Source organism: Puma concolor, chromosome D2 (assembly GCF_028749965.1).
Source record: "Puma concolor isolate L17-30 chromosome D2, mPumCon1.1.hap2, whole genome shotgun sequence".
NCBI lineage: Eukaryota > Metazoa > Chordata > Mammalia > Carnivora > Felidae > Puma > Puma concolor.
In genome coordinates this window covers 52,640,648-52,668,548 of record NC_141677.1, presented here as the reverse complement: position 1 = coordinate 52,668,548, position 27,901 = coordinate 52,640,648, and the positions used below count along the sequence as shown (strand labels likewise).

At 37.6% G+C, this 27,901-nt stretch overlaps 1 protein-coding gene across 4 annotated transcripts in view; it reads right to left on the bottom strand.

Moving 5' to 3' along the window:
* Positions 1-862: 862 nt before the first annotated feature.
* Positions 863-27,901, bottom strand: part of PCGF5 (polycomb group ring finger 5) — a 126,411-nt gene continuing 99,372 nt past the window's right edge. For 2 of the 4 annotated variants that reach the window (XM_086680350.1, XM_086680351.1), the window contains exons 7-10: positions 22,994-23,092; positions 20,040-20,129; positions 12,443-12,502; positions 11,884-12,071 (exon numbers count right to left, since the gene is read on the bottom strand). In XM_086680350.1, coding sequence (XP_086536476.1) covers positions 11,928-12,071; positions 12,443-12,502; positions 20,040-20,129; positions 22,994-23,092 — 393 coding nt within the window. In that variant the 3' untranslated portion in view covers positions 11,884-11,927. Of the gene's footprint in view, positions 6,591-11,883; positions 12,072-12,442; positions 12,503-20,039; positions 20,130-22,993; positions 23,093-27,901 lie in introns of those variants that run through there. The other 2 variants (XM_086680352.1, XM_086680353.1) reach the window with 2 other exon arrangements.

Below are 27,901 nucleotides of genomic sequence, written 5' to 3'. Positions count from 1 at the left end.
TCTCAGGCCTCGTGGGAGAACAAGACGTCTCCACACCTTTCTAAACCAGTGGGAAGATCAGAGCGGAGCCTGTGTTGACAGAACGCTTCTAAGAGCTGGGAAACCGTGACCCCTTTTCTCACACGGAGGTTTGCCAGACCCCGATCAGCAGGTTTCTGATCTCTTCCCTTTGGGACGTGGCTTAGCCGCGTCCCCCGGCCTTCCCGGAGGCCTTCGCCTCAGCTGTGGCAGTGAGTCACGGCCAGTGACAAGTGACCGAAGTAACCTGTGCTGCCTTTCTGAGCACTTCCCACGCACCGGGCTCCGTGTTTGTTCCCATTCTGCAACGGCCTCGGAAGGAAGGAGTCCAGCCTTGCTCAGCGGGTGCCACTCCCCATGTCTCGCTGTGTGCCCGGTGGCGCCGGGGAGCACCGCGGTGTAACAGGAGACAGAGCTCAGGCACCACAGTAACGACGGGAAAGAGAGCGGAGTCACCGCAACCTTCCGGACCTGAATGTCTGACGCGAGCCTAACCAGAACTCCTAGGGTGAGAACCTACGGATGTATTAATAAAACAAAACTCTTCTCTAACTGGCCGACGACAGCAGCTTTCAATTCACATGGGCCTTTGACAGTTCCTTTCGAAGGGTTATTTCGATTGGATGAAGCTAACAAAATAAATTGTTCTCAAGTGTGCGTGTGTGTGCAGGCCTCAAGTATTACTTGGGGACAGCCCACCGTCTCAAAACTAAGCAGCTCGAGAACCTCTAGAGAAGATTTATGATCTCAGATACTCAAAACGGTCATAACATTTGCCACAGCAGTAATTAACGGAGGCTGCGGTCTACAACCACTGATATTAAGGATGACAGGCAACAAGAAATTATGCAATCAGAATTTTAATAACAAAGATACTATTTTTAACATGGTCAAATATACTCGGCTAAGTCCAGATTTTAAAAAACAAAAGAATCTAGCCCAACGGTACAACCATACAGCTTTATACAGAACATTCCATAGATCAACAGAAAATACATTTGAGCACAAAAATAAAAATATTTAAAGAGAATCTCTAAGCAGCATTTTATTTCTGCAAAACAGACATATATCTTGTACTGATTAAATATCTACAAGTGCTTTTCCTTTACAAAAATACATATATTCTTAATAGACGAAGTCATTAACAATGACCTGGTAATCTTTCACTTCAATTTGAATGATTTATAAGCTAAATCTTACAACCACAAAAAGGTTTTTATTTGTATTAAGATGTTACCACTTTTGACAAAAAAAGCTTAAAATATTTTATATTTCAAAGGAAAATTAGCAACGTAACTATACAGTATATCCTGTGACGGTCTTGTCTGACGGGAGGGCTACTCTACCAAACTCTGGTGCTTGCTGTTGTCGCCAAGTACAGGAACGCAGCTGAAGGCTGGCGCTCTCCCACAAGCTCTCGTCGTGGGCCACAGCTTCGTAAGGACACTTAGGCCCCCATCCCCATTCTAAAAAATACAGCAAAAGAAAACCGACCCCCCAAAATGTGAGGCTGATCCCATTACATTTCTAACGTGTAGAACTTCTGCTCCAGTGGACTGAGGTGCAGTCTAGGGATAGATGATCTGTTTACTGTCTGTACAATGTGCCCAGAAATATTTAATCTTCGTCTGTACTAGATTAGTTTCTTATTCCATGAAGCTCTGAAAGATGGAAGAAAACTAGACCCAGTATTTTAACAGATCTTTCATTTGATTCTATATTTAAAGACAATTAAAATTAAAAGGCATTTCTGAATAATGTCTCAGTACCGAATCCTAGAAAAAGGGTCACAATGAGTATACATATTTGAATGAGCATTTAAAATAAATTATTTTAAAGTTTTATAACTTTCTGAAAAGGAAGTGCTGAAGCATTTTAATTCTATTTGCAAATACAGTTTAAGGATAGTGAGTAAATATACCATTTGTGAAGGCTCTTCCCTAGGAAGAGAATCATTTTAAATTATTGGGAAAATACCTCTGTTTTAGGAAAAAGAAAACCATGAAAACCCTGTAATGTAGAAGTACATTTTAATGACCTTTCAGTCTGAAGTTTTTCCATCAAAAATACTACAGACCTAGGTACGCCAAGTGAATCCAGAACTGGATGGTGTTTTTGTGCTTTCGAAGGGTTTCTGCATCTCTAGTATATATCATCTTTTTTGACTTTTCCATAGACCAGATCTGGCGGGCATGTTACGTTCCTTACTGTAAGGATCTATGTCTTACAGTATTAATAGCGTTTTCATGTTTTTGTTTCTAATCCAAAAGATTAAAGTTATGGCAAACGGATTCATTTTTGCAATTCCTACAACCAACATCTTACTGGTATAAAGCTTAGCCGGAGGGAAGATTCCTTACGATAAACCAGACAGAGTATGTGGCAGACTGCATCCAAGGAGGTTGACCCAGTGGCCTATCAGGCTGCATCACGTGAGTTTGACCTTCAAGGTGGCCACAGCGTAAGCTCCCAGGGAGAACGGCGGATGGGCAGTGCCTAACTTGATGTATATGCTCTTGATCTGGGACTTATTTTGCCAAATTTGGCTGTATGGCTACATTCTAATCACAATAAGGTAATCACTAAGAAAGAAGACAAAGAGTTGCTTTTTAAGAAAAAAAAATCAGCCTTTATGAAAACTTTGCTTTTGAATACAAAAAAAAAAAAAAAACCCACTTAGGTAAGTCCAATAGAACGTACTATTTCTTATACAAGTAAGCATGTCAGTACTTTTACCAAAGTCTGTCTGTAATGAAATTTCTCCTTTTACTAAGAACCCAGGAACCAAATAAGCATAAATTTTGTTTATATGGACTCTAATGAAGTGAATTAAAGAGCTTCTCAAATTAAACTTTAAAATCTCAATTTCAATATTCTCTTCAAAGGATGTATTTCTCCCACTTGCATCCAAAGGGGGAGCTAACTGTGGTGCTTTATCTCTTTCTCACCTTTGAGTATTTCCTAAGACCTGTCAGATGGTGCTGGAAAAACAAGGGCCATTATTGGAGAGGAAGTGTGCTCTGATTATTGCAAGAAAAACCTACATTTGATTGATCTCACCACAAAAATCAGTTTAAAGCCTTTCTTTGGTGATATTGTAGCAGTTAAGGTTACTTAAGGTTATTGCCTAACTATATAAAATTAAATTGCAACCTAAAAAATTCCACCCTCCAAACTGTTAAAACTGTCTCTCTAGCATGATTGTTAATCAACAGTAGAATGTCTTTGGTGATCTCTACTTCTTATGAAAATCTTTCAAAAAGAGATTACTCTCACTTATGAGTGCCTATTTGGATATAAAACCATTCATAAGAGACAGGTACAGAGAACTCAAAAGTTATGCAGCAAATCTAAACAGAAATGCACTTTTAGCAAAAGAGGCACTTTCTCTTAAATATTTCACTAAAGCTAAAGAGTTGACAATATTATGTAACACACTTTCCCCCCTTCAAGAATCACTTAAATTTGGATTTCGTTTTAGTGTATAATGTAGTTGAGTATGGGACAGATTTTTCAATGGATAAATAATACTTTTCTAAAAGTAGTTAAAAGACCTTACCCAAAGTACCCACACCCCAGACTGAATGACCTTATCTTACCTCATCAGTGAGCCTTTTAGTTTATTTTTTATACCTCTTAAAAGTATTCCATTCATCTAGAGAAAAGGCCATATTCTGATTTTTCTGTTAACTGATGTGATTACTTCAGTTAAAGTGGTATGCATGAACCACAGTCCTTCTTTATATCCAAGCCTCCTTGGCCCTCTTATATCTCTGACATCCTAGGGCAGAGAAAAGCAATTACAAAGTCCTTTATGGAAGGTATAGTTCTTTCGGTTTCTTGCTTAAGAGACAACAAATTTAAACAAATTTAATTGAGTTTTGTTCTCCAGTTTTGCAGATTCAGAGGATTATTCCTACAGTTTACTTATGTAAGAGCTTTATTAGCACCCTAAGTTTATAAAACTAACTGCAAAAGTCACCTGTATATGTTTCTTATATCTGGTTTCTTGCAAATTCCTTAAGCTGACTTAGGGGATAATTAGTGTATTGCTCAGACATGAAAGCAGTCCCATACTTAGGAAATTATAGCTGAATATACCACAAGAGGCGGGTTGAAGAAGTCTACAGTTCTGAATAGTAATGCTGTATCACTCAGGATGGTCCTAAACTGTACGTTTCCCTAAATGCCAACTGATGCCCTGCTTCCCTTATGGTTTCCTTTCACATGTTTTGGCACATATTCCACTGCATTTCCATAAAAATGTTAACATGTGAACAGTGAATAAAGGAATTTTACATAAAACGATTCTCAATTCCATAATTGCTTCCTACATATTTCCTTGGAAAACAGTAAAATTACATGTGATGAGGCAGCAACAGACCCAACTTAAAGAGCTCATGTGTCTAAAACTCACTGAAGGCTCTAAGTTTTGGCTGGGGACCCCAAAACACACAGGTCTCATTTGTGGTTTTATTTTAAAATGCACTCCCAATTCATTTTGAGTTAGTTAACTTCCATATGTAAAACACTATTTTAATCACTGACCTAGATGTGACAAATTTATAATATTAGAATTTCCTAGGGATGTCAGGGAATTGGATTTCACAGCACAGCAAAATAATTTCTGTAGCTAGAGAGTAGATGCTGTTTTTGGTTGAGTGTAATGGTCTGTTCTAACCATCTTGAAAGAGTTCACAATAATCTGCCTTTTAAATTCTGCTTCTGAGTCCCTCCAGGCACAAACAGAATCTAACAGAATGAAATTAAGAAAGCACTGCCATAACCTTTTTCACAAAAGTCCAAACAATAACGACAGAAAACTCTGATAGAGACTTCCTGACTTGAAACAATGACACATGAAAAGGTAATTTAGGAAGTTTCAGCCTTTTATAGTGTGAAATGCATCAAGATTTAGCTGTATTTTGTATGTGTTTTTTAGAGTTGTACAATGTTTTATTCCTAAGAAGCATTTTGAGATTCAGAAGGCATTAATCCGTGATACATTTTACTGGAAAATGTAGCACGTCTACAATGTATACAGTATAAAAACTATGTGTGTAACACACAGATTGTGCTCGTGTCAGATTTCTAAAACAGTTTTTCCTAGCTTTCAAGACTTTTACTAAGTTTCGGAGGTTAACTTGTTTATTTTGAGGCAATTAACAAAACTTAATTTCCAAATAAGTTTTTTTGAAAACAACTGTCGATTTAAAGGTTTCAAACGAAGTTCTTCACATAATTTCAGGTAATGAGACTTTCTCTGACTTGCAGACTAATCTCAAAATGAATGGAAGACTTAACAAAACTGCAAAATCAAGGACATTATCCCAGCTCTGACCTTAACGAGTTTATGTATAAAACAATCCCATTTCCCCCTGCTGACTACAGGATCTAAAATGGAATCTCCTCAAATCATTAATTTGGGTTAGCATGTTCACCTACTACACTGCAGTTACTCTATTAGACGCATGTGGTTTGGAGCTGCGATAGGTAACAGTTTTAATTTATAATTGCCTTGAGACTTCTAAAATCCATAAAATAGCTAATGTTATCTGCTCTAAAAATCCTAATATTTAAAATCATCATAACCCTCTGCATGCCACAATGACACACACCTAAGGCCAACTTAAAAAGAGAGACATTCTACTCATTAAATGAGAGCCACAATAGAATGACGCATACATAGAACGGGCTACACAGTGATGTTTCACGAAGCAGCACCTGCTCGTCATAAGGCATTACGAAAGACTGACCTTGCTGATGCAGTAATTTTGTTAGAAGTAAGTGTGGCCAGCTGTCGACCTTTCCAGTGGTTCTGAATCGGACTTCAGTGGTCCACCCGGTCACACACACTTTCAATCTGGAGGGCTAGCATGCCTCCTTGTGCAATGGTAGGTAGACCACACAGCTGGAGGACTTAACATGTCTACAACTAGAATGTGCTCTAATGACGAGAATAATTGGAATTCTTCCCCCAAAGTCTTGCACACTCAAAAGTGAACTATTTCACACAGAAAAAGCTTAGAACAGGACCGTGGCTCAAAAACCACTCTTCTAAATACTTTCCCATACAAAATAACTTCAAGATATAATAATTATTTCTTGTACAGTACTCTATTTAAACAAAAATTAATAAAATATTAAGTATGTGAAAACTGCAACACCACACAGATTGAGTCATATTACTAGTGTAATCAAACGTTAGAACGGTCTTGGAACAGGCAAGCAAAATATCCGGGAGGCTGAATCGTGGCTGCACCCGTAGCTGATTGCAACCACGACTTGTACACTGAGACAGCACAAATACCGTATGCGGATGATTCAGTAGCAGAATGGCACTTGGTTCACTCTTAATAGAAACAACATAAATGCAACTGACAATTTAGAGACAGACAATGGCCTTATTTGCATGCTGAAAATCTGGTTGTGTCCCTCTCGTCCACACACCGTTCCCTGTGCGATCTGCTGATGAGTAAACAAAGAGTGCAGGAGTCATCTCCGTGGGATCTAGGCCCCTTGGTCTAACCGAAATCAATTCTTGGTCGATACTGCAATACCATGGGGTAGGACTATAAAATAAAAACATGATGATGAATAAGACTGTGTTTATATGAAAAATGAAAACAATATAGATTACATACAAAAGCCTTTAAGAATGCAGGATTATTATTTACAATATTTCCTAGTACTACTAGTGATTATGACAATTAAAGACTAGTTACCATTAAAATGCTTTATTTTTAAATTACCATTATTTTTCTAGAATCAGGCAAGTTTTCTCTGATATGTAACAAAGGTCAAGTTCAAAGCCTCACGAGGTCACGCTGGCTGGGTATGAGTCGTACGAAAGTAATAGGGAGGACTGAAGGCTCTGTGCCCTGCTTGAGGGTGTTCGTTCAATCATGTACCTCGTGGGGCTGCATTCCACCCAAGCTGCTGTTTGTGAGGGCCCGCTAGGAATTCAGAGACCTCTTGCTATGAATCTATGAAACTGGGGTAGTTTTCACAAATCACATTTGTTTTTGGTAAGTTTGACACTTTTTTTTTTTTTTTTTAGCATTGAAACTTTAATGGTCCTTTAAAAACTGAAAAACAAGTAGCGAATTGTTACATGGAACATTCAGGTTGCTACCTCCTTTCAACAGTCAGTTGATACTATTATATATTCTGGGTGGACGCACAACTGAAAGGTATGGACTGTTCTTCATTGCTGTGACTACAGACAAGGTACCCCTACATCAACAGACTAGAGAGGAAACTACTTCCTGGGCATAAAAGGCATAGGCCACATTGCCACTTCAGTATCTGTTTTCACCTGCTATTGTACCTTTTCATACAGAACCTAACATCACAAAGTCAGGTCTGGAGAACCACTGGTTTTCCCTTCCCGAAAGCTTCAGATTCCCCCTTTTAAGTGAAATTTCATTGAGAAGCTCCTTTTATGAAACCAAGAAAGTGCTGAGACTGTCATTGATGGTTCCCCTTCATCTCAGTGTAAGTGGACACAAAAATCCAGGCCACGAAATTGTGTACTCTTTCATACAGGTGAAAGGGGTGGGCTGAGGCTCTATAATCCTAAAAAGGACTATTTCTGCCCGTATAGCTAGGTTCTATCCTGAGAAAACTCCTCATTGGTCTTTAGCCATTCAGCTCAGGATGGGACTGGAGGTGGGAATGGAAATTTCTAGGTCTTGCTCTTCCTAGCTGAGGACGTAGGGGGATGCCACCACCAGTTCTGAGGGCTGGAGTAAAAGTCACAGTGTCTCAAGATTTCCACGGTCTTAAATCTATTTTGGTTTATATTTTGTTTACTTGGTTTTATTTAAACTTTGTTCCCTCTGAATGACAATATCTGGGAGAAACAGGAATGTGCATTTTAAAAAACTCCCTGGGTCTTGTGAAACTGAGCCAGCTGTGGAGACTGCTACCCAGACTCCCTACACTCTGCAGTAGGGTAGGATCTTCTTCCTGTTCTGGCCCAGCCCACGGCTTGCCCTCCCTCCGCCACAACAACCTTCCTAGCTTTGTTCTCCATCCCGGACTCTGTGGAGTCTGCACGCTTTCTGCAAATGATTAAGGCACTCATTCTAGAATTCCTTCATAATATATAGAAGAATCCATCAGCAGTTCTACTGGGATGAAGGCAGAGAGGGAAGTAAAATGGCTTGTCGGTGGTCAGGATTTTCTGGTTTTGGTTGAAAATGGTTTGCTTTCTCCAAGTAACCATTTGTGTTTGTTCTATGATGACAGCTGAAGTTTAATCTTACTGAAGTGTTTTACAATGCTGGGAACCACTAAGATCTACTTTAAGTTCTATTTGTATTTCAGTTTGCTTTCTGAAGTAAAACAGCGCTGTGCTTAGTATCAGGGAATGTGGCGCACCACCCCACAGTGTTGAGCGACTGCCCCAAATGGGCCTACTTGGAGAGTTGCTAGTCGTCAGTCTCATCATGTGCTAAAATAAAAGATACTCCCACAGTATCCATTTCAAATGTGATAACTTTGGAAAGTGATAAATCACATCGACCTTGACTGATGTACTGCTTTTCGTAAAAAATCTTTATCATAAAAGTGAATGTGGTTTCATGATAGAGTTGGAAAATACAGAAAAGCACCAAGAAAAAAGGAAACTCCCTTAAATACCACCATCCAAAGATAACTACCATAATTATTTTAGTGTCTATCCTTCTGGTCTGTCTGTATACATATTTTTTTTTCAAGACTGTAATCAAGCTACACATATTGTTTGGTAAATCATTTTGTCCGTGTAAAATTTTAATTTCCATTTAAAAATTCCGTAACTTATTTTGACACCATTTAATATCCTTGATCATTTTTAAAGGAAGAACATAATAGCTTTGTAGAAAAGAATCATAAGTTACCAAAAAATTTCCTTTTGCTGTATATTTTAGTTAATTCCTTTTTTTTTTTTTTTTAATTTTTTAATGTTTATTTGAGAGAGACAGAGTGCAAATAGGGGAGGGGCAGAGAGACAGGGAGACACAGGAACTGAAGCAGGTTCCAGGCTCTGAGCTGTCAGCACAGAGCCTGAAGTGGGGCTCGAACTCACAAGCTGTGAGATCATGACCTGAGCCGAAGTCAGATGCCCAACTGACTGAGCCACCCAGGTGCCCTCCCCCCCCCCCTTTTTTTTTTTTGTGATTATAGATTAATCCTGCCCCAAGGATCAGGGCTGGTTCCTAGAGTGGAACTGCTGGTTCAAACAGCATAAATACTGTCACCCTGAACTTCAGGGAAGTTATTCTATCTTTACGTTTCCAAAAGAAATATAAATGCTCATTCTTCACTGCTCTCATCAATAATGAGTACTATCTTTTCTTCCCTCTTAATATGGCAATTTAATAAGCATAAAATAGTATTTTATTTCTTCTAAAGAAATTAACCATTTTTGAATGCTGATTAGCCAGTTTTGTTTCCTTCTTTTGTGACTTTCCTAAGCAGGTCTTTTGTTCATTTTTCTGTGATAAGTTGAACTCTGTCTTACAGATTTGCATGAATTCTTCCATGTATTAAGGCCATTAAACCTCTCTGCATATACTGCAAATATTTCCTTAGTTATGATATTTTTGCCATGTACTTTTCAATATTAACAGTCAACTTGCTTTGTCTTTTTTTCCTTTTGTATGTACAGTGAAAAAGGCCATCCCCACTCTGAAATTATTCAACTATATTTCTTCTTGATCTTTGATGGTATCTATTTTAATATTTACCACTTTAAGCCATGAGAATCTCCTATAATGTGAGGTATGAACTGAATCTCCATCACCACCACCAAGTCTCAGTAAAATTTATTGAAAACTAACCCTACTAGATCACATCCTCCCCCCAAAATCTATACTCCGAGTTCACCGATTAGCCCTGCCGACTGCCAAATACTGTCTCCGGTCCAGCCCTGCTGGCCTCCTTGCAACCCTCAAACAACCAGGTATGACCACTTCTCCAGATCTTTCCACTGTGTTCCCTTGGCCTGAAGCATCCGATCCCAGATACACACATAGCTATTTCTCTCATTTGCTTTTGATCAAGAACCTCCACCTCAAAGAAGTCTTCCTTTGGCTATCTTACCTAAAATATTCTACTTCCCTACTTTAATTTTTCTTCTAACACTACAAATCTGACTCATTTATTTTTCATCTGTTACCGTCATTAGAATGTAGGCTCTGTGAGGAAGTTGTTCATTTTTACTTGTGTCCTAAAAGAGTACTTGGGCCTAAAAGAGTACCCAGTGCATAGTTAAGTGTTCAGTAGGTATTTGCTAAATAAATCTTTTTTCTTCCACTAACGTGAAATACTCTCTTTACAGATTCATACAATACTAGAGTCTGTCCCTGAGCTATTCTTTTGACTCATATGTCTGTGTTTAAGTCAGTGCCCTATTTTAATTACTTCAGCTTACAAATGCATTTTAGGATGTGGCGGTGCACGTGTCCCCTGATTACCCACCGAAAACTGTGACAGACCAGAAGCACTGGCTCGTACTTCCTGATGAACTTTAGAATGACTGGTTTTGTTAAGTTAAACAAGAATCTGGTAAAAAGTGTGTCTGGAACTATATCAAACTTGATAATTTAATTATGGGGAGAAATGACATCTCTGTAATATTTAATTTACTATTTAAATTTCTTGTGTGTGAAGCGGCATTTGGTTATTTATGAGGAAGTCTTTGATCTTAGGAAGTATATGCTGAAATATTTGGCAGTCAACTGTCATGATGCTTGCAATTTACTTTCAAATAGTTGCACAAAGAAACAATAGACAGAATGATAAAGAGATTCATAAGATAAGGAGAAGGGAAGAGAAGGAAAGAGGGAGCATAAAATGTAGCAAAATGTTAACTGGTAAAATCTAAGCACAAGTAAAGGATATCCCTTTGTATTAATTCAATTGTTTTGTTTTTTGGAAAACTTTTAAAATAAGCCGGTAGGAAAAACTGGGACTTAGTGAATTTTATCAAATGCCTTTTCAGTATCTACTGATGGTTTTTATTTGACTCTGTGTGTGTGTGTGTGTATATATATAAAATGTTTATATTACATAATATATATTACTTCCTTCCCCCCAATATTAAGCCATTCTTCCATTTCTGATAAAAATACTATTTAGTCTTGGTTTATTATTCTTTTAGTATATTACTTATCATCTTTGTACTTGTATTCAAAATGAGATTGATACTGGTTTTCTAGTTGGGGGTTTTCTGTCAGTTTTTGGTATCATGATTATGTTACTTTTGTAAAATAAATTTGAAAAGAATTCCATCTTTTTCAATAATTTAAAACAGTTTACAATGGGAATGATCTATTGCTTGAAAATTGGTGAGAGCATGACCATCAAGCTATTTAGGCATCCTTTGAGGAAGTAATTTTTGAGTAATTATTTTCTTTCATGGCTTACAGATTTAAATTTTCTTTCTTCGTTGGTGAATTTTAGTCCACTGGTATTTTCCTAGAAAACTGTCCATTTGGTGGAATTTAAAAATTTTTTTAATTTAAAAATGAAATCGTGTAAAGAGTATATACATAATATTTTCTTGAAATAAAAAAGTGATAACTTTTCCCTTGAAAACTTGTAGCTGAATTTTGGCTAAAGGTGCATCCTGTTAATCACAAGTTCAACTCTGCGACAGGACCATATACTCCATATAATGAAGTGTTGAAGGAAGAAAAGGGAATTTGTGAGGATTTTGAAAAATCCGATCTTATTCCGGTTCTTCTCTGATACTTTAGATGGGAGTTTAAGAACATCTTTATTTCTAAGGAACAGACATCAGTGCCAAGAGTGAAAGCATAAAACCACACATGTAGGAGTTACGGTTAAAGGCAGAAGCATCACTACAACTCATCATCCCAATATAAGATGTACTTTTATTAGATAACTGGGATGTGCATCTAAGGAGAGTCTTTGTCAGTGCGTTTTAAAACTTGTCCACTATCATCTGTAGTAAGTGACCCGAGCAAGCTCACAGTTACATGTGGCTGTTGCCGCTGCTGAGCCTCACCTAACCCGGCGTTGCATCTTTCGCTTGTAGGGGACTGATTAAAACACAAAAAACAAACAAACAAAAACTTCCACAAAGAAGTGTTAAGTATGGAGCAGAGATCCAATATGGAGCAGAGATTTCTCAAGGGCTGAAACTAGTAATTATTGAAAATTTCTGACTCCTAAATAATGGCCTTAACATTTATAATTTCATTTTTTAGTTCTGTGAAATTAAATAGATAATGCAAGATGACTAAAATAATGGGAAATTTGGGGACGTAAATTGAAAAATGACGTTTTGTAGCTCAAACAAATATTAGTTTGGCAAAGTGACATGTCTTAGAAACTTGAGTTTGGGATGAGAGCGATCACCATCTTGGCGGGCATCGTCAGGGTCATATGTACAGTCGTGAGTGCCTCTTACCTGATACAAAGGGCCATCCTGAGAGCAGACTTGCGAAGCTGAGCAGTTCAGACACCGAAACTGCGGAGGAGATGAACTCATCAGATAAGAGGCATCCACAACTGGATACATATTTAAAACTGATTATTTAAACTATCTTAACGTCAAACATGAGTCAACATGATTAGTTTAAGTAAACACTTTCCAAAATATGGTAGTTGTTTTTGGGGAAAAAAAAAAGATTTTAAGAACTTAGTGGCTGGTAAAACGTAGCTTGAAACAACTTTAGTACCTAAAATATCAGTTTTGTTACTATTCTGCAAATATTTACCAAAATGGTGGCTATCCTTTCCATTTCCTCTTCAAATAATGATTTCTGGGAAAACCCTCACATCTTCAGTCCAGGAGGGGTATTCTCTTTCTTCCACCCCTTCCTGTGATTGATCTCGCTTAGCTCTCTCTCCTTTCCACTACCCGTGAAAGGAACACTGCTTAAGGACCTCAGGAACTCTGAAAGGGGCATGAGGCTTGCCCCAACCTGTAAGAGGTCCATTTTACGTATTAGGCTAGGCTCTTCATGTTGCTCAGATGAGGTGTTAAGTCTCTGTCTCTATTTTAATAGCATGAGATTGTGAGCTCCTTGAGCGGCACACAGCAGCTTCTCACGGAAGGTTTTGTGAGTAAATCAATGAACGAACACATCTTAAAACTACTGAGTGGATTCATCTGTAAACCTGCTAAGTTCTAACAGTTTAACCATTCATATTTAAAGAAAGAAATCATTCCCAAATCTTGATTTTTCAATACTGGGTTAAATACTTATTAAATGTAAACATTACAATTGAGATTATATACTTTAAACTTATGTATATATGAGTTCAACATTGTATGCCTCTTCAAAATGGGGGAAAACGCATAAAAAATATGTGAGGTGTAAATTAACCAGGATAAATCTAGCCAAAGCAAGCCACCTTTTTGAAAGAATATTAAAGTAAGCAATGATTAAAACAAATGTATTGGTGGCCTTTTAAATAAAATGTTAGAAATTATCCATTTCCTCAAAAGACTAGCAATTTTTTCCAGAAGTGAGTTCTTGAATTTGTGTCCAGGGTTCACCAACATGCTGTAAGGATATGCCCTGGCAACCTTCCCTTTTCACTCTGGAGTCCCCATGCTCTGGCCTATCAGACCTTGCACGTCCTCAACTGTGCCGAGTCCCAAACAGCATTTAAGGGAAGAGTTCAGGTAAAAAGAGGCTATTTCACTAGAGTGATGATTATTTTTTCCTATTAATCTCTTTTGGTACCAGCCATGAAGGATGTTTGTTTTTCCTAAAAGTGCTTAATAATGCAAATAACGCAAAGTAAGACAAATGTGGTACAGTAACTGTAGGTACGTCCTGGCAGGGGCTTGCTACAAGACCTAAAATCAACCAGGATCATCTGGGAAAGATGGGCTGTACTGAGACTTAGTATTCAACCTACCCAAGAAAAGGAGAGCAGGAAGAACACGAGCTCATGACGAAAGCTGAGGCCGAATGGGAAGATAGGAATAGTAAGTAAGCTCTCAGGGATGAGAGGAGGTACTAGAGAGAGTTACAATAATAGTAAAATGTAAGATACATAAGCTATTCGTAAACTTACTAACATTTATTATGTCAGGCATTCTGCCACGTACTTTATTACACAGTATTTCATTCTTACTAAGACATTTCGAGACAAGTATTGTTACTCAAATTTTAGGGATCAAAAAACTGAGTCAAAACTAGGAAGCAGAACACAACTGGGAGGAAATGGCTACAACACATATGACCAGAGATTCATTTCTAGAATTCATAAGGAGCTCTTAGAAGTTAGTAAGGAAAAGACAAACACCACAATAGAAAAACAACAAGGCAACTGATATGAAAAGAAACTTCACAGAAGAAATACAAAATTGATAATATGCTGTGTTGGTGAGGGTGTCAGAAAATGGGCACTCTCGTGTATTACTGGTAGAATTATACACTGCTAAAATCTTTTAAGAGGATAGTTATTATCTACCAAAAAGTTAAATATGCATACTCTTGTAAATCCCACACCTGGAATCTAACCAATGAATATGCTTGCACATGTGTAAAAAGATCTATGTACTGGAGTAACTATTGCTTATAATGTTAAAAAAAACCTTGAAAAAGTCTAAATTTCCACCAAAGGAGTGTGTTAATCAGATTATGCTACAGACACACAAATGGAATACTATCAATGTGGTATAAAGAATTGTATCAAAGTTTGTTGATTCTCCATAAGACACATCATCAAATGATAAAAAGTTGCAGAAGAGTACATATGAGTCCGTTTATGTTTCAGAACTGTGATGAACCCTGGATATTATAACAGGATCATGTATTATTGGTGATTAGTCTAGATAACTAAGTCCCTTCTAGACTGAGATCAGATTCTGTGATTCTATACCCTCAATTTACAGATTTGGAAGCCACAGGCAAGCCAGTGGTCATGGATCACGTTTCCTAAAGTTCTATTACTCAAAGGATGGTCCAAAGATCGGATGCACTGGCATTCCCTGGGAGCTTGTTACAAATGCAGACTTTTGGGCCCCACCCCAGACCTACTGAGTCAGAATCTGTATTTTACCAAGATCCCCACATGATTTCTATTCACATTAAAGTTTGAGAAGCACTGGCTTTTAAAAAAGGTACATTTTCTCCCATTCATAAGCAAAAGATGAAACACCAATCCTGAGTATAACATCTTCAGGCGGCAGTATCGTTATGAACTGAAAAATCTCTTAAGGATTTGCTAAGTGCAACCAGATGTTTGATTCCTAATGATAAAAACCTTTTAAAAATGCATCACACTGAAGAATTCAGAAAGTGCTAGGACTTGAGAAAACAGACCGAGTCTGAAGGGGAGCTGCCCCAGGAGGAAGAAGCGGCACCGAGGCCCTGTGGCACCGGAGGTGCGCTGCAGCCCTGGAGAAGCGGAGGCAAAGCTGGCTTTTCTGAGATTCTTCCTGGGAGTCTAGATGTAGTTTTTTGTTTTTTTTTTTTTTAATTTTTTTTTTTCAACGTTTATTTATTTTTGGGACAGAGAGAGACAGAGCATGAACGGGGGAGGGGCAGAGAGAGAGGGAGACACAGAATCGGAAACAGGCTCCAGGCTCTGAGCCATCAGCCCAGAGCCTGACGCGGGGCTCGAACTCATGGACCGCGAGATCGTGACCTGGCTGAAGTCGGACGCTTAACCGACTGCGCCACCCAGGCGCCCCATAGATGTAGGTTTAAAGTCAGGAGGTGACTGGAGTATGACTGGCCTTGCCTGAGGCAGAAGAGCCAGGGGGCAGGGCAGCATCCCGTGTGAAAAGGGAAGACAGCCACAGGGTTTACTCAGAGACCCAGGAGAACATAGCACCTACGAGAAACACCCCACGGCACCAAAGAGAAGAAAACAGTTGCCAAGATGCCAATTCTAGCCAAGTCAACCTAAAAATTTATTCCAATGCCAATCACAGTCCCATTCTAGAGCTCATCTGAAAAAACAAATGGGTAAAGCGAGCCAACACAATTTTTAAAAGGGTAATCAGGAGTAACCTAGGATAGAAGCAACCTATTTGCCTTATAAATTAGTCTGAACTTTATTCAAACTTATCCCAAAGAAAATGGACAGCTTAGGGGCTTTAAATTAGGGGTGGTATGTGATCAGATTTTTATAAAAGCTATATATGATGTGTAATGTGGTGCAGGGATAAGACCCACTCAGAAGAACAAAACTGTCCAGGAACACAATGTACGTACCTGTGTGTGTACAAACATGTACAGGTAACCTCTGCATAGATAATGCTGACAGCTCAAAACACGGAGATAAAGTATGGATTATTCAATGAATGATATTTTTGGCAAAAAAATCTTAGAATAATTTAGTCTTAGTCTTGGTTTATTTTTTTTAATAGAAAATTTTTAAATGTTTGTTTGAGAGAGCGAGAGAGCACGTGTGATCTGGGGAGGGGAAGAAAGAGAGGGGGAGAGACAGAATCCCAAGCGGGCTTTAGGCTATCGGCACAGAGTCCGACACAGGGCTCCATCTTGTGAACCATGAGACCATGACCTGAGCCAAAACCAAGAGTCGGTTGCTTAACCCACTGAGTCACCCAGGAGCCTGAGTCTTAGCCTAGTGGTAGGTATGTGTGTGTAAGGAAATAAATCCCAGGTAGATCAAAATATTGACCGTAAAAAAGTACCAGAAACAAGTAAAAGAATCACAAGGTAGGAAATCAGCTGACCCCAGCAGGAGGCACAGCCAGGTAGCAAAAGCAGTAGATAAGGTGAACTTTTCAGACCGACATCCTGGCATCCCGCTGGCAGTGGAGGGGCACTGATGGGGACAGAGTGGGGGCAGAGATGGGGACAGATATGACTGTAACAAGTACACTAGTAGGGGCTTGATCAAGAAATGACTGTTTTGTTGCTTATTTTTCCATTCACTCCAACTGTCAGAATTCACCAATTATTATTATAATAACTCCTAATTAATTGGAACATGAGCCAAAATTTAAAATCTGTTTAACAGAAAACAAATGGGAAATGGAGATCCAAATAAATGAGATGATCTTTAGGATATATTTTGCATAACTATTACCTTATAAAAGACAAACTCTGCATTTAATTTATTCTTTGAACAAATATTTTTTGAGTATTTGTACTAGGCACTGCTCTAGCTACTGGAGACTCAGCAGGGAACAAACAATCATCCCCATCCTCAGATTACATTTTAGTTGGGGGACAGATAATAACATAACTAAGTGGCATAGTGTGTCAGATGGTATGAAAAAAATACTACGGAAAACAGTCAAACCTGAAAACGGATTAGGAGAATGCCAGAATGGGAGTGGTGGTTGTGATATTAAGGAAGGTCAGAGCCCTCGCTGAAAAGGTGATATAGAAGCAAAATTCTTTTAAGTGAAGAGGGTAAAGAAAATAGGTGGATACCTAGGGTGGCAGGAGAAAGCCTGGCATGTTAGAGGAAACAGGAGCGAGTGGGGTCAGAATGTGATGAGCCAACGGAAAGTAAAGCATAGGATCAGAGAGATGTCTGGGGAAAATGATGGGGGTCGGTATCTACAGGCCCCTGGAAGGACTTCGGTTTTTATCTAAGTGAGATGAGAGGTCACTGGAGAGCTCGGAGCAGAGAAGCGACATATTCTAACTTGTTTTAGGAGGATCACTATGCCGGCCAAAGACAGTATGTGGACCCCAGGTGGAGGCAAGAGTGGAAGCATGGAGCTCAGGCAGGAGATTTTTACAGATGTTCTGGAAAATGGTGACTGTGGCTGGGACCAGAGTGGCAGAGTGGAGGTAGTAAGATATAACTGGATTCTGATGGTGGTGTTCTGATAGCAGAGGTCACAGAATCTGCTAAGGATAGAAGAAAGAAAAAGAAACTGATGAGGACTGACTTCAAGGATTTTGGTGTGAGAAACTGGAAAAATGGGATGACAAATTTTGGAACTATTGAGATTGTGAAGACTGAGGGGCAAACAGGCTTGGAGGAGAGCAAACAAAAAACAGGGCTGTCGTGCTGAAAAAATTAATTGGGCTAATACATTACTTTACCATTGTACTAAATATAAAATGCGGTTAACTTTTCTATTTATTGCTTTCGTTTTTACTGGAATGAAAAATCATAAGGTACCGAACCATTTTTCCAAGCAAGCTTTTATTAAAATATGCCTTAAACAACCAAGGAATTTAAACTGTCAAACACGTGTAATCAGAAACATAACTGTAGTAAAGACTGATTTAACTGATGGTCTATTAATATCAATTTCTATGCATTAGCTCCTTCACACTTTGACATTAAAATAACTGGCAGTGTGGGCGACTGCTGGGAGGGGGGTCGTGTGAAGGACAAGTGAGTGCTGGCAGAGGTCTTGCAGTGGATGACTTCTTACATCTCTTCAACCCTAAGGCAAACCCATTCATAGTGTCTGAAAATCATTAACACATACTTAAAATGCCCAATGACTTATCAAAGAAAGAAAGCTGCAATTATATCGTTACGAAATTATATGTACTATCACAATGTCTAGGCCCCAACTGTGCTGGGTAAGAAAGAACTGACTACCTCTGTTTAGCTGCACCTGGGACCTGAAACACTTTGGCTGGAAGGATTCAGTGAGGGTGATGTATGTAGAACCATTTTTTAAAAAACTATAAAATATCCTCGAAAGTCAAGTAGTAATTTACCAAATACAATTAGATTTGGTTTTTAAAAGATGAGGCTTAGAGAGGTCTAATATGTTGTTCTAGGGCACACACCTCTCTGGTGACTGGTCCTCAAACATCATTTCTTCTTCCCGGTCATGAGAATTCCGCCTCAAAAGGAAGATTTTACCCAAGTAGGACTCAGAAAAAAAAAGTCTGACCTTAGAAGTTAGGTGCTTCGTTTATCGTTATATCAAGACATTTCTGAAAAATGTAGCCAATTATCCTATCCATTGAACAGAACACACAAAAATGATTTTTTGAGGTCTGTTTCATTAACGTTCCATAGATGTTTCCAATCCACACAAGTATGTTTTTGAACCACTGGAATATGGCAACCCTCATTATACTCAGATTCTGTATCACTTGTCCTTGACTGAGGTTACATTTCTTTAGTATTCTTTCATAACTCAGGTTTTCACAAAAATGTAATAAAGCCTAGTTTATTAGAGAGATTAAAACTACAGAGAGTTTAGAAGTATGACATATTATACCATAACCACCACAGAGTCTCAATGTCTGAGAGGACCTTGTAGGTCACCTAGCACAACCTTCTAGTCAATCTCAATGTGTATTCATGGACTCAGATTATGAAGAGAATTTCTGGTAGCATCACCACTACATTCCTCACTGATCTGTATCAGTGTCATGATCCCTAGTCCCTCGGATTTCCATAATATCAATGTAATATATAACTCAGGTAGGATATGCTTGAACCTTCTCATTAACCCTAAGCAAAGATACATTTCAAAATATAAAATTCTCCTTGGGGGTTTCTTGGATTTTTCTCAGGTTTCTCCTTTTAAATCATTTCTCCTGTATTGTCTAGGGTCTAACTCACAATAGTCTAATTCTGGCATCAGAAACCACTGCAAACTCACTTACCCTTTGGTCCGATTTTACACTTTCACGAAAAGGAGGTACCTGAAAAAAAGGATTACCTAGATTCTACCCTATCTGTCCCTTCTAGCACAACCAAAAAATAACATCAATTAGACGTACTAATCATGGCAAAACTTAGTCTCCCCACTCAACTCCATATAGTTAGAAATTCCCATATCTTACTGGGGTTTAAAAGCATTTACATGCCATCTTCTCTGTCTTGAGGTTAGTAGCGTTCTGAACATATTTAGATGGGACTTTTAACTCACCTTCAATATAACAAAACCATATTTAACACAGACCTTGGTCTTGTACTTGGGACCAATTAGCATGGAGTAGCATGGAGTAAACAGTAAAAGGAATCAGTTTCTTCTCTTTCCCAAGCTAGCTTTTTGTTTCTAAGTAATACTGTTAAATATGAGTAATAAAATGACATAGAACTAAATATACACATAGGTAAATATAAAAGCAATTTACGTTTTCGCCTCTTAGTCGCCATCTTGTCATGTAGATGAATTCCATAGTGTGATCCTTCCCCATAATTTCACCATTGCACAGCACATCCAACTTTAAAAAGAATACAGATCCATTAACGTAAGCAGTTCGTGTCTTACACTTTTTTCCAAATTTCAAAAAAAGATTCAAATAGTTATAAAAAATAGAGGTATTATCCATTATTTAAAAAGAGCACTGAATATTTTTATTAAAAGCACTGGTCCATTTCATAAGTATTAACAATTCAGATAGAAGTAACATGAAGGACTGCTTGTCTTGTCCCACATACCTGTCACTCAAGTCTATACACATAATTTTGAAATGCAGTGTAAGATTTTTTTAGTCCATGTCTCTGTGCACTTACAGGTTTAGACATATTTCCATGATTGTCTCTTACAGAATGAGGAGGAACTGTGGAGACCTCACAGCACCTGGGGCTTATGAGCTCACCTCTCAGAATCCTTTCACCTTCCCAAGATTTAGAGGACTTGCTTTCCTCTCATTAGTTTGTATTCCAAGAGGGTAAATGAATGAATGTGGATACAAGATTTTTGGGGACGTCAAGGCATATGAGAACTTCTGGTAATTACCTGTAGCTAAAGTCGACAGAACAGTTAGGACCACGCCACAGGCCTGTGTCTTCTAGGGCTCTCTGGCCTGTTTTGCTTGGTTGGTAACTTGCATAATACTTCCAGGACCCTCTTCTCACCTTGCATCAAACTTCAAAAAAGGTTGCGTGTTTCAAAGCTCACTTTTGCTCTAGAGTTGCAGGAACCAAACAACCCCCCAAATCCTTAATTAAGAAGGCCCCAAGAACTGTGGCTATGATTTGCCAATTCAACAAAACATAAACAAACATTTATCATAGGCCCCCAAAGTAAAACATTTCAGTTCTTTAGCTATTAAAAGCAAACTGATAAGAGTTTAGTTTAAAGTGTGGAAAGGGGGAAGAAGAATGGGTTTTAAATAATTCTGTGTTTGGCTAGATAGAGATTAGAGAGTCCTGAACTTTAAAAGTCTAAAATGAGTAGAGTTCCAATTGTATTACACAAATGTTTAACTAAATTATATTGATTTTTTGATGATTTATGGTGACTTACATGGACCTCAAAATGTTTTTTAGACATTTTTAAAAAGACAAAATAGTTTTATTTTTATTTTTTTAAGTTTATTTATTTCAAAGAGAGACAGAGAGCACAGGAGGGGCAGAGAGAGGAAGAAAGAGAGAATCCCAAGCAGATTCTTCACTGTCAGCACAGAGCCTGATGTGGGGCTTGAACCCACGAACTGTGAGATCATGACCTGAACTGAAAATCAAGCATCAGATGCTTAACTGACTGGGCCACCAAGGTGCCCCGATGATTTTTTTTTTTTTTTTTTAATCTTGCCTGTAAAATAAACTCATAAGCAAAGAAGTAAAGAGATTTAGGATGCAATCCCTAATTGGGTATGCTGCTTCTGTTGTCATTTACAAATGAAACTATCTCCCCCAATGAGCAATGCTGTTGCAAAAGGCTTCAGCTCATAAGTATTTCATTACTACGTCCCCCTATATGTTAAGACAGCAAAATAAGGGAGGAACCAGTAAATCCTTCTAAAAATCACAGGAAAAGTCCTTTACACTGGGATAGACAAGGAGCTGTCAGTGGACTGAGTCTCCTGCCTTGCTGTTTTATATGGAGAGAGATGGTAAGTGCCGGCAGTAAGACTGTGAGAGAAATCATCCTCTCAGCTCTAACAACTTCCTGGAAACTAGAAAATAATTGAGTCACACCTGAAAGTAAGGAAATAAAACTGCATGTGGTATTTTGTAAGAAGATAATAAAGTACAAAAACAGTTTCATTTTCTATTTTCACTGTTGTATCTGTATCTTTTACTTTACCAAGTACATAGGGCTTTGATTAACTCTCATACTTTTTTTCCCTAATGTAAAAGTTGATGTCTCTGGAAATGTTTTAATATGTGTGGGACCAAACCATAGTAAGAATTTTTAATCCATAGATTAATTAGTTGTCTGAGAGAAGTTTTTAAATAAATTTAGGATCAGAGGCTTCCTCATAATACAGTCTTAATACCTGTCAATGCCTATGTTCAAATCCTATTTTATTTCTACTATGATAAACTATTCATATTAATATTACTATACCTAAGCCTGAAGAACTATGTTGCCTTTGATGTCTTTGTTTATACAGAACACTAGTTTGGTCTTTAGTTTTTTCAGAAGCTATTCTCAGAACCCAAAGGGGAGCAAGAGAAAATTAATAGAAGTTGTAAGACTGCCATTTGGGCAGGTGAGAAATGGTAACCGTATCTCCTCATTACGTTATAGCTGTAATTCTAGCATCTTAAACATTCTCTAAACATTGAACACATTACAAGCTGTGCTGTGATCAATATCAGGGCAATTTACCTCTCCTGTAAGGAAACTGGTAGACCGCATTTATGCAGATGCAATTACATTGGTTTTACCTTCTGCTAAACAATATCACTTTTGCAAATCACATAATTAAAGGAACGCTATTTGTAAAACCCCTTTTCATAAAAAGACAATGTTTTACATTCTGAAAAAGAAGTCTATAAAGAATTGGTAAAACTGGATCTCAAAGGTCTCAGATTAAAAAAAAAAAAAAAAAAAAAAAAAAAGACCCTAAAGCATGTTGGCATTAAAGTCCAGTTAGCTGAGATACTTATTTTTGGATCACTTAATATTATTTAGGTATCTCCTCTAATGGTAAAACACTAAATGCATTTGTATGTTTTAGTCAGGATGTTAAAAAATACACATTACATAAACAGAATATTACATTCTCAAAATTAATTTTTAACACGAAAATAACCCGTTTCCACAAAATTATTGTTAATTTTTACTTCTTTTGTTAGAATTTTACTTCAGATTAGAATTATCAAAATGATCAAGATTGTATTGTTAACTTACCTCATAAGAACTTGGAAGTTTTAGTTTTAAACTTAAAAATTTTTTAATAGTTCCCACAGTTACACGGGTAGAACATCGAATGAATTTCTTCATTAAACCCTAAAGGAAACAGATTATTAGTTAAAATATATCTTGTAATGAAACCACAGGTGTCATTTCCCACTATCATTTTGAGGATTTTCAAAATATATTCTGAAAATGTTTCAAATTATACTCTTTAGTATTACTAAATAAAAAATGTTTCTAATTCTTAGATACTTACATGGTATTCTTCAAGAATGTACTATTATGTACACTCAGAAAATCCTGGGAAACTGAAAATCTTCATACCTCTAGACATGTCTAGAAATGTCTAGAAGTATGCAGATTGTCAATTTGTTAACAATGTATTATGAATTTAATCAAAAATAAAGGTCACAAAAAGAATATAAAATATTTTATTAAAGAATGTCACTTCTAAAAGAATTAGGGATATTTTTTAAAAGTCTCAGAAACTTTTAAATATTTTTTAAAAGAGCAGTGATCTCAGATGGGGCCATAAGGAGCCCCAGAGTTCAGTAGAGGCCAGTCAGGCGACAAGACCCCTAGCAAGTAAAAGTCATGTGGAACGGACTCTGGTTCTGGAGAAACATGTCCCAGTCAGTGTCTGATGGGCTGTGACTACTTTACTGGAAAAACATGTTCTTTGTACCTGGATTTTTCTCATTTTATTAGCAGTACTGACTTACTCTTTTAGCATGAACATCACTAAAATATATGAACCAATCCAGAATGAATGCTCAAACTAAAATTAGTCAAAATGAGGTGTGGAGACATGATAAACACGAACCAGTGTGTGAAACAAAATTACATCTCCAAACCTTAAAAGTTTTCAACAGTAAAAGAAAAACCAGCAACTGAATCTTTTAAAGGTATAAGGTATTACTTCTACTTATATATACAGGATATTCTTAAATTCACTAAGGCCAAAGTAGAGCCATCCAGTCAGTATGTATTCTTAGCAAATGTGTTCCTGGCAAAATATATTTCCTAGCAAAGACCAACAGAAACAAATTTACAAATGATACTTAGTCACTATTTAGATGGTAAAGTAACCATTAAAAGAAAACAGAAGTCTGGGGCGCCTGGGTGGCGCAGTCGGTTAAGCGTCCGACTTCAGCCAGGTCACGATCTCGCGGTCCGTGAGTTCGAGCCCCGCGTCAGGCTCTGGGCTGATGGCTCGGAGCCTGGAGCCTGTTTCTGATTCTGTGTCTCCCTCTCTCTCTGCCCCTCCCCCGTTCATGCTCTGTCTCTCTCTGTCCCAAAAATAAATAAAAAACGTTGAAAAAAAAAAAAAAAAAAAAAAAAAAAAAGAAAACAGAAGTCAAAAGTTACATCTAAAGCAAAACACACACTAGACATTTCAAATGGAAAGACTGATACTCTAGATAGCGTGAAAATGAAGGGATAAATATTCACATAGATCTTCCCTGTTATCTATTCCCATCATCTAAACTACCCCAATGTTTCCAGTCTATTGTTCCAAATGGTTTATAAAGAATTCTTGGTACATTTTATAGGTCCCAGTTAAGTTAGAGTATAATGTGAAGGTACTAGAAGACCCTCTAAGTATATTATCATCTGCAGAGAAATCTCAGCTTGTTGAAATAACCTACAGAAATGAACATGGCATCACTACTTTTTGGAAATTGTTAATAAGGAGAGAGCTGTCAGAAGAGTTAAGAGAAGATTTTAAAAATGAGGCAAAAGCTGGTCTCTGGAATTTATAACTCAATAAACTTTGACATTATTCTCTAACAAAATTCCAGCCTGAATTATTTAATATTTGATTTGTAAGTACTTAGAAAATGACAATGTAACAATTATGCATTCTCCCTCCACAGAAACATTTTACAATTATACCAAATTAATCTTGCTGTTTCCTAGATAGGTACACCTAGAAACTGCTATACAGACCTCTGAATCAACAAGTAATCAACACGTTTTAAGAGAGGCAATGACAAGAGTGCTGAGTAGATGACCAGGAAGAGATGATCCTAAGAGCAGTGCATCTTCCCGGCATTCCCTTTCAGAACACACAGAAAATGGAAATATCTGGACTACACACAGGGGGTTAACGGGAGACTGCTGGCTGGGACAGCAGCTGTGTAGTCAGCTGCTCTGGTGGGATCAACATTTCAGGCTCCCCTGTATATCTGAAGAAATATTACCTTTCTCTTGCATGGCACAGTGCCTTGCCTTCTAACCTGCTCCCTAAACTCAAACCAGAAGAGGAACAGTTAAAAAAAAAAAAAAGGCTCCTTTCTGCTTCTAAGGTGGTTACCCTAGAGGCACTTCTACTTTTTTTTATCTCTTGGTTTTAAAAGATGTAAGAGACTAGATTTGAAATCAGCTAGTGGTCAAAAATCATGAGTTATACAGGTTTCCAGTTATGTAGAATACAATGCAACAAATTCTAGTTCTTATGATAATGATTATTTGAGGTTATTTTTTTAAACCCAACCCCCTGTTTCTTCTGTCATCTTCGGAATGGTAGGGCTAGTATCTTCACCAGCTAAAACGGCTATCAAGCTTGACTTTTTTTTTTTTTTTTTTAATTTGTAACTAGGTGTGGTGATGGATATATATACTTTTAAAGTTTTTTAAAGTTTATTTAGAGAGAGAGTGTGAGCAGGAGAGGGGGAGAGAGAGAGGGAGAGAGAAACCCAAGCAGACTCCGCACTGCCAGCACAGAGTGTGACATGGAGCCTGAACTCACGAACCGTGAGATCATGACCTCAGCCGAAACCGAGAGCCAGACGCTTAACCAACTGAACCACCCAGGCACCCCGACTTTAACTTTTTTTTAAATTGAAATTCAAATACCATAAAAGTCACCATTTAAAATGTACAATTCAGTAATACCAGTATATTCATGAGGTTATGCAACCATTACCATTATCTAATTCCAGGGCATTTCATTACCCCACTAGGAAACTTACTTATTAGCAGTCACTTCTCCTTCCTTTTCCCTAGACCTGACAAAAGCCAATCTACTTTCTGTGTCTATGGACTGCCTTTTCTGGACATTTCATAGCAATGAAATCATACAATATGTGGCCTTTGTTTCTGGCTTCTTTCACTTGGCATAATGTTTTCAAGGTTCATTCATGTCATAGCATGTTACAGTATTTGATTCTAGCTTACAGTTTATTAAAAACTATCATATTTTCCTTTTTGTAAAAAAAAAAAAATTACCTGCATCCTAGTGGGTGTGAAGTGTCATGTGATTTTGGTTTGCATAGCCCTAATGACTAATGATGTTTAGCATCTTTTCATGTGTTCATTGGCCATTTGTACATCTTCTTTGGAGAAATGTCTATTTAAATCCTTTGCCCACTTTAAAAAAATGGGTTATGTTTTTGTTGATTGGTAAGAGTTCTTTATATATTCTAAATACTAAAGATTTATCAGATACCTGATCTGCAAATACTTTCTCCCATTCTGTATGTTGTCTTTTCACTTTCTTAGTAGTTCACAAATGAGATCATGACCTGAGCTGAAATCAAGAATCTGACACTTAACCAACTGAGCCACCCATACACCTCCCCCACCTTTTTAAGTAGGCTTCATGCGAAGCTCAAAGCCCAGTGTGGGCCTTGAACTCAAAACCCTGAGATCAAGAGTTGGATGCTTAACTGACTGAGCTACCCAGGGGGCCCTGATAGTGTTCTCTGAAAAGCACAAAAGTTTTTACTTTTGATAGAATCTAATTTGTCTATATTTTTTCTTTTGATGCTTTTGCTGATGGTATCATTTTTAAGAATCTACTGCCAAATCCAAGGTCATGAGATTTTATCTCTATGTTTCTTCTAAGAGTTTTACTGTTTTAGCTGTTACATTTAGGTATGGGTCCATTTTGAGTTAATTTTTGTATATGACATGAGGTAGAAACCCAACTTCATTTCTTGCATGTGGATATTCAATTGTTCCAGCACCATTTCTTGAAAAGACTATTCTTTCCCTTGAGTTAGCTTGGCCCTCAAGTCAAAAATAAATTCATAATCGACACGTGTGTTTATTTCTGACCTTCAATTCTTTTCACTGACCTATATATCTACCCTTTGTCCAGTACCATACTCTCTTGATTACTGTAGTTTTGAAGCAAGTTTTGAAAACGGGACTTTGAGTCCTCCAGCTTGTTGTACTTTCTCAAGATTGTTTTGACTGTTCCAGTTCCCTTGGATTTCTATAAGGGAAATAGGATCAGCTTGTCAATTTCTGTAGAAACAGCAGTTAGAATTTGGGCTAGGGTTTTCACTAAATCTGACCAATTGGGGCAGGACTGCTGTCTTAACAATATTAAATCTTCTAATCTATGAACATGGGATATATTTCCATTTCTTAGGCCTTCTTCATTTCTATTAATGTTTTGCAGTTTTAAGCATATAAATCTTATGCTTTCTTAAATATATTAAGTATTTCTCTTTTTGATACTATTAGTGGATAAGGGTTCCAATACATCTGTCATCCTCTACATCCTCACCAACACTTGGTATTTTCTGTTTTGTTTTTGATAGTAGCCATCCTAATGGGCGTGAGGTAATATGTTATTGTGGTTTTGATTTTCATTTCTCTGATGATTATTATGTTGAATATTTTTTCGTGTGTCTGTTGGCCATCTCTATGTCCTTGGAAAAATGTCTATTCAGGTCCTTTCTCCATTTTAAAAAATTGGGTTGTTTGGTGTTGAGTTGCTTAAGTTCTTTATATATTTTGGATATAAACTCCTAACAGATACATCATTTGCAAATATCTTCTCCTATTCAGTAGGTTGCCTTTTTGTTTTGTTGGCAGTCTCCTTTGCTGTGTCAAAGCTTTTTATTCTGATATAGTCCCAACAGTTTATTTTTGCTTTTTCCCCCTTGC